We start from the raw sequence: 12,094 nt of genomic DNA, 5'->3' as shown, positions 1-12,094 counted from the left end.
TCAACAGCGGAATGAAATTACAGATCAGAGAATCAAATAAACAAATATCCTAATGATGCAAAAACTAATCAATATGTGAAAACTACTTATCATGCAAGAACTTAGTGAACAGAAAATCAGTGTTGGTGCGACAACTTGTAATGTGCGATTACTTTGTGTTTAGCGAGAACTTATGTTTGTAATTCACCCAGTCTATAACGAATGAATTGTGGTAGTGTAGGATCAAGCCCTCAGTTTAACACTTAAACACATGCCTAATGGTGCAATGGCAAACCAGCAATTATTTACATTTTGTGAGCAACTAGATCATATAACGTGCTAAATTCAATATATATCATGTTCATCAACTCAGAGCATTCTCCGGGTCAATTAGATGTTTACCATTTTTTTTTGGTTCTAACAAATATTAGAATACACTAGCAATGAACATAACAAATCAAGAGCTTTAGTAGATATAGTCCAAAAATCAAAAACCAAATAAAGCAATGAACAAGAAAAAGATTTCAACTACCATTTTTTACGATCGAGGGTCAATCACCTGTCCCATGAACAAAAAGACCCCGGTCACATCTTCTCTAATAGCAAACAAGAACGGGTGATCCGCTACAAAATCTACCTTATCATAAACTGGAATTTTACCTGATGAACCACACTTCCTCTCCATTAAATAGGCCAATGCTTCGGTACCATCTTCGTTCACAACTACAAAAGATTTCTGGATAATACGAGATACATAAATGCCTTGGTCAGAGTCAAACATTTCGGTCAAACCATCCCCCGTGTGAAAAGGCAATACAAGACCTAATTCCTTCAGCATATCAGAAGCTTCAAACCCGAATGAGATCTTAAATTTGGTATCAAAAACCGTGGGACTTCTACTAACTTTCGTCTTGAAATGTGAGTGTCTAAAAAGTCTGATGTGGAACCGATTTTCTTAACTAAAGACTGAAGGCCGTCTTTTGCATGTGGGAGAAAAAAATACATTGTGAATTTTGCTTCATTTGCACCTTGTAAATAGGGTAGAGCCAGTACTTTGAAATCATCATATACACCCACGGATTGTAGGCGGTAGCTCGTCATGAAGGGAACTTTAACTTTGTTGCCATTGAGGAGGTGGAAATCGTATTCTTTTGTGTTTGATGCGTTAAACTTCTCCCTCCATATTCCCTTGAAGTAGACGACATTTGCATAGATGAGCCATACAAGATCTTTAACTTCATCATCTGTAATGACTTATTTGATAAGGCCATTTGTTTCCTTTTCAGCCCATAAGTTCACTTCCTCAGCTACCTCAACCGCCTTGGTTAATAAATAAATAATATGTTATGAAAAGTATTGTTCTAATCTTTTTAAATGAAAACATAAGCTTAATATTTATAGTTTCATGATCAAATACAAATCATTCTTAACATGTTTAGATTACATAGAAACAGAAGGCAATCGGGCAATAAATGAATAAATATACGTTACCTTGTGGAAATCAACTTTATTGCATGTTGCTTCATAAACTGTGTTCACCACCTTTTTAAAAGAAGGCTTGAGAGAGAGGGTCTCATCAAACCAAACCCTGTTTGCAAAAGACACCCGAGGTCCGCCTCTTGGACTACCATCCGTGAAAATCAATGGCACAAGCTTCGAATAAAGAGAGTTGAGGTCATCAGTGGCGTTTGTTTTGAGGAAAGCAAGGAGCTGGTCCAGCGTTTGGCCTTTGGAACCGGCGGCTAACAAGCTCAACGCGACATGGATTGAAAGGGGAGAGAAAACAACGTTGGAGTTGTGTTTCTTGGAGAGAAGGTGAGTTGCGATTGTGACCGAGACGTGAGTTTGGTTTCTGAGTGATTGTTTAAGGTCCATTGAATGGGATGTGTTTTTGGTGAAGAGATCTGTTTTGGTTTATAGATGGTTGAAAACGTGTGGAAGAGTATTAAGTATTAACACACAAGATACACAAGATTAATATTATTAATTCTGATATATTTTGAATTAATAATATTAATCTCCAATCCAGATTTTATGCCTTAATGATTGTTAATATTCGTATATTTAAGTTCCCTCAATCTGATTTTATTTTTGTATTTTGGTTATATAAATTGTATATTCTATTATTGACAGAAAATAATTCAATTGCCTTTGGTTCGGATATTTTGGGTGAAGCAAAGGAATCGGGCTTTTGTAGTTCTTTTATTTTTATTTTTAAATTAAAATTAAAATTTTTAATACCTTATTTGCTTTAAAATCTAAAAATCTGTTTGTATACAAAGTTCTTGAGATTTTTTCAGATTTATATACGGGGAAAGTGAACGCGGTGCTGTCACGCACCTAAGCTTACACGCAAAACCTCTCAAAACTATGTAGTTTTGATTAAAAACATTTAAAATTAAAACTAAACCACACAATTTTTACACCCCTTAGAAGTAGACATATTTCACATGTTTGTTTTTGCTTGTTATTTGTCTTCGATTTCGAAAGTTTCATCATCTCCATTCATCTTAAATTATTTAGCGTTTTTACGTTACCGAATCAAATTGTTATTTTTCCCCCAATCCTTCTTAGATTTTAGTTGTGTGTGTCTGTGTGAATCAAATTGAATGATTGGTGAAACGTGACAATTGAGAGAAAAGAAAACAAATAATTCAAAATTTTGCAAGCCATTATTGTGTGAGCACCGAATAGTACCCAAAAATATTATTGAAAAAACATATAATTCATGAATCTGCACACAATATTAAATGATGATTACCTAAAAGTACTAAAAATAAATTAAAAAAAAAACTATGATTGATAATCGAATTTGGGTGTAAAAGCTTGACGGCAACATGGATGTTGATTTGGGTGAATAAGCAGCAACGTTAATCCAATAAAATGGAGTAACAAAGTGTTTTAGGCATTTTTTAAATGTTTTTAATCAAAACTATAAAGTGTTTTAGGCATTTTTTAAATGCTCATAATTAGATATTGTCATTAATATTTTAGTATCTTGTGAGCTACTAAACAATCAGTCACATTCCGACATATTCCGTCGTACGTTGGGGTGTGACAAATTATAAAAAAACGATATATGTTGGCGATCAATGGAACAAAAATTGTTTAAAAGCATGTTGGGATTGAGTTTGAAAAATGTTTATTGGTTTTTTCAAAAGCCATTTTGAATAGCAAGGATTTGTGGCTTTTAGAAAACCGTTTTTTAACTCTTTCAAAAAGCCAAAATAAAAAGGATTTTTCGGATTGCCAAAGACTTTTTAGCTATTACATTTTTGAAAGCACCAATACGTTGTTTTCAAACATAATCCCAAACATGCTCTAAATCAAATGAACATGATGGATGAACAATGGAGAGAACGTCGTTGAGCCTGAGGTGGAAATAATACATAAGAGTTGTTGATGCAGTGACACGTGAACACAGTTATTTTAATTTATTAGTATACGTGGATTTTAGAAGTAAATATGTTATTTTAGTTAAATTATAGGTATTATTAGGATTTATTTCTAAAGTTGAGAGAAAAATGAGAAAAATAGAAAAATTCTCGACCTTTTTATATTGCTACAGTAAATTTACAGTTTTACTGTACATCTCTGTCTATAAGCATGCTTGGGATTAATTTTGAAAAATGTTTATTGGTTTATTGGTGTTTTTGAAAAGCTTATAAGTTAAAATGTGTTTGACAATCATAAAAAGCACTTTTATTTTAACTTTTTTGAAAGGGTTAAAAAGAATTTTTTTTAAAAGCCCCAAATCTATCATTTCAAAATGTCTTTTTGAAAAGAGATATGATCCTCATACACCACCCCCATATGTCTATAGGGCTCGTATAGGCTATGCATGACTAAAAAAGGGGACAAAAAAAACAGCTTTTTCAACCTATACAACCGTATAGACCTATACAAGCTGTATAGGTGTTAAATGACTCGTATTGCTAGCTGACACACCATAAAACCTATACAGCCGTATAGGGCTATACGACCGTATAGAAAACTTTTGCCAAATGTTTGGGGTGCACTTTTATTTTTATGTATGTGAACCAGATGTATATCAGTATGTTTTGGCCAAATACTTTCTTGTTTGCTTAATCATTGATTGATTATCGTGTATAGACTATTATAAAACGTAACATAATATAATCTTAAACGAATGTTCTCTGGGTACAACTACAAATTATTTAGCCGAGTATGTTATGTAACTGTTAATAGATAATTTATTCTATTCTAAAATATCATATTTAGCCAAGTATGCTATGTACTTAATACATAAAAATGTAAGATATTAACGTATTAATATTTAAATATGTGTCCAAAAAATTGTCTATACGCCCATACGGCCCGTATAGGTCTATACGGCCATATTAGCGTATTAATATTTAAAAGTGTGTCAAAAAAAATTGTTTATACGCCCGTATAGCCCTAGGGCTATACGAGACACTACAAACAATGATCGACAAGCTCTGACACAAACTGACGTAATTCAGGTGTTATACAACCGTATAGTCTTGTACCAGCCGTAATGAAAAAAAAAAACGGTGTGTGAGGATAACAAGCAGTGTGTGAGGATCTAAGCCTCTGAAAAACACATGCTCATAATCAATCTTAATCTTCTCAAGGAAAAACCCTCTTCTTCCCTCCAAGGACGAAGATGAGAAAGCTTTGATTTTCAAGCTGTACATTTATAGCTTGGCTTGTTTGTTTGATTTTACTTTTATTGGTTCATATTTGTATTTTCTGCTGCAATTGAACTACAAGTTCTTTCTTGTGGGTTTTGTGTTTTGTGGATTGCTTGCTGCTGTTTAGGGCTTCTATTTCATTTCATGTTTAATGTTCCTTCGTATATATATGTAATAGCATTGGATATTAATTTATTTTAATCTGTCTATTAGAAATAGATATTGAAAAAAACAAAAAGATTGGAATTCTTCATCTGATTAACGTCTCGGTTTAGTTAGAAATAGATGATATTGAAAATAAAGAAGATATGTTTTGTAGTTTGCGAAAAAACAATTTTAATGTTGGCGAAGACGTCTGCTAATGATTTTGCAAGATATAAAAGAAAATTGTGGTGGCCAATAACAAAAGAAATAAGGATTCGGTCGATCAGTTGAGCTATCAGGTGAAAGCTGTTTGGTTTCACGAAACAAAATTCTATTCGTTTTTATTGGAAAGACCTACCTACATTAGATGATTCACTCGCCTGGTTAGAAACTGATGTAAGTAACTTTTATGTGTAAAATTTTCTAATTAATTCATCATTATTATCCTTTCATTTTATTTAACAGCATGTCTGGGCTATTCTACCATCATGGTTTCAGAATTTTGTTCTTCATGGTGATATGTATTTTGACGGAAGTTGATCACCTTATCCAGCTATTTCCAGTGTTGGCATGGTAAGTAAGATTATTTACTTTTTTTTTGTAATAAATAAAGCGGCTGACGATTATATGTTAACATTTACAGATATGTGTACCAACAAATATTACAAATCAGCATTGGTTTTTAATTTTTGTTAACCTCAGACAATGGATCCGAGAGGCAAGTATTCTGTTTTTTTTTTTAAATATTTTTTATACTGTTATAATTTCTTATTTTACCCTTAGTAGTTTTTATCACTAAATTTTGCTTCAAGGGAAATTTGACAAGCTTTTATATATACACCGTATTGAATGACGTCAATAAACAAGTCTCACAAATGTGCATAGGCTCAACTGTGCATATATCTATTAGTTTAGCGGCCTCAAAAATGCATATGGGTCAGTTGTGCATACTCACAATATGCATATATGTCACATACGGGTCAATCTGTGTTGCAAGTTGCAACTCCATTTTTCTGGGTCCATATTAACAGTTTCTGCATGATAAACCGCAGCCTGCATAAATTACATGTTCATATATACTGTTGGCATAATATCTGTTCAAACTTAAAAACAGTTGGCTGCATTGTAACTGTTGGCATTAAATCTACATATTAACAGTTGCTGCAAATTAGCAGTTTAGTTTTCATGCATTTTTAAAATATGGGGACCATTTATGCCATTTTCTTTGTTATAACTTAAAACCTATTATAGTCTTTTTTTTTTTTTTTATATTGTAGTATGGCTCCACCAAATATCAGAAAGTACCAGTAATTTGGTTAATTTACTTAACCAGCGATAGTGAACTGGTTACGCGTTTTTTAAAGAGGAAATATGTATTTTGGACCCGTTTCTAGCCTCTTTTTTTTTCTTTTTTAAATTGTTGACCTGTCAAGAGTTCCCTGACAATTAAATGGATATGATTGTGGGATTTCCGAGTGCATTTTCTTGGAGTGGTTGATCAAAAAGGAGCAGCTATACAAGGAGAACGAAATAACAGAAGTAACGACTGAAGAATTTCGTTAAAGGTACATTAAACTAATATTTGAAAATATTATAACCAATCAGCTCATTAGTATCATACACTCTGAAAAACTGGCTCCTTGCCCAGACGCTAAGAAACATGCATCTTTTTAGTCAGCCCAAGCAGTCACCAAAGCTACCTACACGCTAAGAGACGTTTAAGAAAAGGCAGCGTCCTTGCCAAACCAGGCACCGTTTTAGCCTAAAGAACTTAAACAAGGCACCGCCCAGGCATAAAGAATCTCACAGCATTCTAGCCGAAGTAGCCTGATTAGGCACTCTTTTAGCCTAGTTGAGTTGGCTAGAGTTGTGGCTTGGTTGGTGGCTTGAGTCGGCTAGGAAGGAGCCGAGTTAGAGCCTTACGGTTCCATCCTAGCCTAAGCGCAGATGGCACCGTTTTGGCCTCTTATCACTCTGTTTAGTCTCCTCTGTAGCCTATGTGTAGCACGTCAGTTTGTGGTGGTGCCAAGTCATTTTCCAGTTGGTTCCTAACCCTTTCCCATTGGATATGCCCAGCTTCGAAAAGCTAAAAGTGATGCCTATTTTACAGATTTTCCAAGCAACCTTTTTAAACATATAAATTTTAGAAATATAAGTAAAAATATATTACTTTGTAAAAATATCTTTGTTTGCATTTAATGCAAAGATATTTTTAGATATGCGGTTTATGAAATGAAGTATATATAATCGAAAGGCGGAATCATCTTCTCATTCCTTCATCGTTAAAAGATCGAAATATTTATGGCGAACGTAGATGACAATGTTCTTCACAACATACTTGCTCGACTTCCCGGTAAGCCTTTACTACGGTTCAGATCTGCATCAAAGCATTGGAATAGTCTAATTTCAGATCCCCAATTTATGAAGTCGAGATCACGTCGAATGGCCACTTCTTGCTATAGACGACAACGTACCAGCCGAAGACAAGGCTCATTCCATGGTCAAAGTTCAATATCCTTTAGAATACCAGGAAGGTACAGACGTTTCCGTCGTTGGAACGTTCGATGGTGTTGTGCTTTTGTCTCTTACTAATCGTGAGTTGTTACGCTGTAAGTTGGTCCTATACAATCCCTTAACCTGTGTATCTAAGTTAATTATGGATTGCAATTATCAGCTGCGGTTTGTGTTTGGATTTGGCTATGGTGAGACCAAACACGACTTAAAGATTGTTAGATTTGAACTTATTATCAGCAAAAATGGGATGTGTTTGATCTTAAAACTAGTTTGTGGAGCACGCAACCACAATACTTGGAGAATACTTACTTCTTGGGTGATATGGGTGTGTTCATAAATGGCTTTTTATATTGGGGAATAGTTCATGGAATATTGGCCCTCGATGTTAGGGAGATGGTATTTTCAAAGATAAAGCTACCTGTTGAAGTCCGTGACTTATTTCATGTTTTGGGATCCATAGACGGGCGCCTTTGTGTGATGAAGTACGTCAACATCACTACATTTCATTTGTGGTTCATGAAAGATGATCGTTCATGGATGAGAACACATTCACTCACATTCAATTTGGATTCGGGAAATGAGTGGCGCCGAATGTTATACCCTATTTGTATTTTGGATAATGGAAAAATTCTTATGGCAAATAACTTAGTACAATTTGCTATCTATGATACATCAACACATTCAAACAAGACACTCAATGGTCTCGATGATGTGAAGTGGAGAGACAATAGTTTTGTGTTCGAGGATAATCGAGCAAGAGAGTATGTGGAAAGTTTGGTCTCACCTTCTGATATGTGTGGTATCTAGCATCTTAATGTTTGTTTTTATCTTTATGCTATCTAAGAACATCTTAATGTTTGATTTTACAATTTCATGAGATTTGGGTGTGCTTAAGGCTTTTGCCTAAATGTATTTTCTATTTATTACTATTTGCTAAAATTTACCCTAGTTTTGTTTTTAGTTATTTATAATGAAATGTTGAATTAAACTGATTAATATCATATTGTTGTAGTTTATTATTTATGTACTTTTTTTATTTGTATATCTTTTTACTTACGAGTTGGGGGTCTCGCCGCAAGCAACCTCTCTATCCTTAGGGATAGAGGTAAGGTTTGCCTACATCCCACCCTTTCCAGACCCTACTTATGATAGCTTGGGCTATTTGTAGGAAATATTAAGTATGATTAATTGTTGATTGATTGAATGTATTTTTGTGGGTGATTATAGGATTTAAGTTACAATCTTATAATAATCTTTGGTGCAAATTGGCGTGTAAGAAACAATAACAGAATTGTGTTCTGAATTGAATGTGAAATTGGTATCCGAATGCATTGGTTTACTTCTATGTGTAGACTTATTGATCGTCTTCAGTTTAAGAAACTCAAATGGTATGATGATGATTACAAAGTTATATGTGCAGCTGAATATGAATAAAATCGAACCAAAGCAAATTATGTTCATTTTTGGAAGATGAATTGTCTACTTAATGTTTTATATTTGTTTGTTTGTGTTCATTTATGTTTGTGTGCTTACGTTTGTTCATATATGTTCATGAGCTGATCATTTAACTTGTTCATTTTTTAAATTAACGGACATGAACACAAATATTTGTCCGATTAAGTGTCCTTGTTTGTTTAATGTTTAATGAACAAACACGAATATCCCATTGTTCTTGTCCGTTGGGTTCAATTGCTGGCCTGGCAACAAACTTACCATATTCTGCACCGAAGATGGCTGTAAAATCGCAGCCGCTGAACAGGTGTGGCCGGAGGCGATCGCCACTAAAGAACTGAGATGATCTCCGTCGTTAATTTATCAGTGATCATATGATCTGGGTACATAGTGGGAGTTTGCGGGAATTGGTCTGTCTGATTGAATGTTTATAAATTAAAAGAATGCTTCTATCATTTTTATTTTTAAATACTCTGTTGTCTAGTATTTTTCTTATTTCCTTTAACTATTTAACTATAGAAACATAAAACAGCTTTACTTGTGAAGTGCAACAAAAGTAGTAGGTTTATGAGTATTAACTCATGGAGTCATGGTTATGCGTAGGGGTGCTCATAGCTCGGTTTAAAACCATCTAAACTAGTCAATGATTTGGTTTTATTGCAAACGGTTTAATTTACGGTTTATACCAAAACTGATAGTAAAAAAAAACAGATCGGACCCAAATATTTGATTATAACTTTTTAAATAATTCTTATCAGATACATTTAATTATTTGTATCAAACTTAATTATAATAATATTGATCTAACTCTAATTTAATTTAAGCAAGCCACAATAATATCATAATACGCCACTTGTATGTTTTGTATTATTTTATGTTGTCTTTTATCAACTTCAAGTTAACGTAATGTTGCATTTATAAGTGAGACTATAGCAATAAGTGATTTTGTATCATTGATTTGGCTAAATCAACGGTCTAAATTTATAGTGATAATCTACTTATTATAATAAAGTAAAATAATCATGGATACTTGTCATCTTTTGGTTAATTTTTATAATTCTTTTTCTTCAAAACTAAGATATTAATTAACCCTAATATATGTAATAGATTAATAATTATTCATTTTACATTAATACCCTATTTATATTATATATATATACACACACACATTTTATAAAAATAAATACTAACATTTGCTTTTACTATATATTCCAAGATACTTGGTGAAATCCAAAAATTAACAACAAACCATTTTTGCCAAATATTAAAAAAAATATAATTTCAAATATTATCATTAACTTAATGTACTTTGTACTATGTATATTATAAAAGATTGTAAACAAAAACAAAACTCGAATATGCTCATTTTACAAAGTTATTTTTTAATCATTAAATTATAAATATATGCTTAAAACTCGATCCATTTTTTTAAAAATCAATCAATTTATCTATTATTATTATTATTACTATTATTATTATTATAAATTATCATATAAATTATAAATATATGCTTTAAATCTATACAATGCCACCCCTAGACCTATCAATACTAAGAACATCCGTCGTTACAATTTAATGTTATCCTTTCATTCGATGGATGGTAAATTGATAAATATATCAATAAAGGTAACACTTATTTTGTATTTAGAGTGAGTGGTTAGAACTACTATTGTATGAGAAGCTTATTCCTGAAATTGGTTCATAACCAAAATTATTTCAATTATACATATATGTCACTGAGAATGAAATTTTCAATAGAAAGAGTATTTTCGAGTTCATGTCTGCATGCACATTTTTTTATTAAGTTCATTTAAAAAAAATCATTTTATGATATTAATAAATTAATTTATGTACACATAGCATAGATGTAATATATTTTTTATATACGTTATTTAATTATTTGTTTTACTTATAATTTTAATTTGGATAATCTCGTGTGTGACACGAACACTAAAACTAGTTATATAATAAAGTGAAAAAAAGTTAATGAAAGGTTTCAATCATGAAGGGCAAAATGCTCATTATTTATGTTATGTTATGTAGCTTAGTAAACTTAAATAACTCTCATAAACTTAATTAATTTGTTCACGCTTTCCTAAATTTATTAAACAACAATAAAAAATCACATTTTATGTATAAAAAATACATAGACATGTATGATTAGCTATATTTAGGTGAAGTTTAAGATTGTGTCGGTACATTCTTCATCTTTCTTACAAGGATCGTTAATTTGTGTATGTAACAATCAATCAGCCATGTATGTATATGCGTTGTAATATCTAGGTATATGTAGTCTATGTGTAGAGAATTTATAATACATGAAGGTTTATCTGTAATTTGTGTAGGATATAAACACAATGTTTAAAAAAATTTGTTTATGACAATATGTATAAGAACCATAATATTTGTAAAAAGGAACACGCATTAACATTGTGGGATGGTGAGTTAATATGCATTACTAAAATTTTTGCAATTGTTCGTTCGTTTAACTTTAACCAAACAAACGATTGAATATGAACAATTAAACGAATATGGTTTTCTTATTGTTTTTTGTTTGTTAAGAAAAGAGCATGCCTGTGTTTGTTTAAATCCGTTCGTTAATTGTATAAAATTATAAATGATGGAACATTAATAATAATAGATGATTGAACAAAACTGAGCTAAAACCAGTTGAAAATGTGCTGGGCTTAAAAGTTATTAAACTATATGAAATGGGTATTACTAACTTAATTGATTTAATAATGTTTTTGTTTGAAGCTTTATAGTGGTACATTTTGAAATTTAGGTTACAGTTAACAACAATAGCTTTCTTCAAAGGTAGTTGTATTGCATGACCGATGCGAATGTAAAGCCGTTCTCGGATGCTAAATAGTCTAGAATTTTATAGTTATCGTTAATTGCATTACGTTAATGACACCTTGCTATAAGGGGATGTCAAATAGTCTAGGATTTTATAGTTCCACCAACCAAAAGCGATAAACACATAGGCATATAAGCATAGAACACCAAATCGAGCAATTATTTAGGTAAAGTATACAACTAAGTTTGTGGTTTAAGATTCAAATATAAAGCATTTTGTTGAATAAATATGAAATGTCACCCCCAAAATAAAAGATGGAAAATGGGGTATGAAGTACTCACCTTCAAGTAGTAAACTTGAAAGATGATAATTTGGAGATTTGTCGGAACGACGAGTTTAAAGCACAATGCCTAAAAAGAAAAGAAGTCTTGAATTTAGAAAGGTTGTCTTGAAGGTCTTTAAACAAAATAAATGTTGAGAAATGTAAATAATTAAAGTTCAAGGTTTTAAAATGTAACTATTTAAGAAT

At 32.0% G+C, this 12,094-nt stretch overlaps 1 protein-coding gene and 1 pseudogene across 1 annotated transcript; one reads left to right on the top strand and one right to left on the bottom strand.

The window, feature by feature from the left end:
• Window positions 1-517: 517 nt before the first annotated feature.
• Window positions 518-1,854, bottom strand: LOC143613535 (serpin-ZX pseudogene; annotated as a pseudogene).
• A 5,442-nt stretch (window positions 1,855-7,296) lies between these two features.
• Window positions 7,297-8,120, top strand: LOC143613534 (F-box/kelch-repeat protein At3g06240-like). The gene is made up of 3 exons (XM_077087216.1): window positions 7,297-7,408; window positions 7,474-7,478; window positions 7,551-8,120. Exons 1-3 carry the CDS (start codon window positions 7,297-7,299, stop codon window positions 8,118-8,120), a joined length of 687 nt encoding a protein of 228 aa, XP_076943331.1.
• Window positions 8,121-12,094: the final 3,974 nt, after the last annotated feature.

Source organism: Bidens hawaiensis, unplaced genomic scaffold (genome assembly GCF_021521415.1).
Source record: "Bidens hawaiensis isolate Kalapana, Puna unplaced genomic scaffold, B.hawaiensis_p1.1 tig00037700_1, whole genome shotgun sequence".
NCBI lineage: Eukaryota > Viridiplantae > Streptophyta > Magnoliopsida > Asterales > Asteraceae > Bidens > Bidens hawaiensis.
This window is presented reverse-complemented; position numbering and strand designations above follow the sequence as displayed.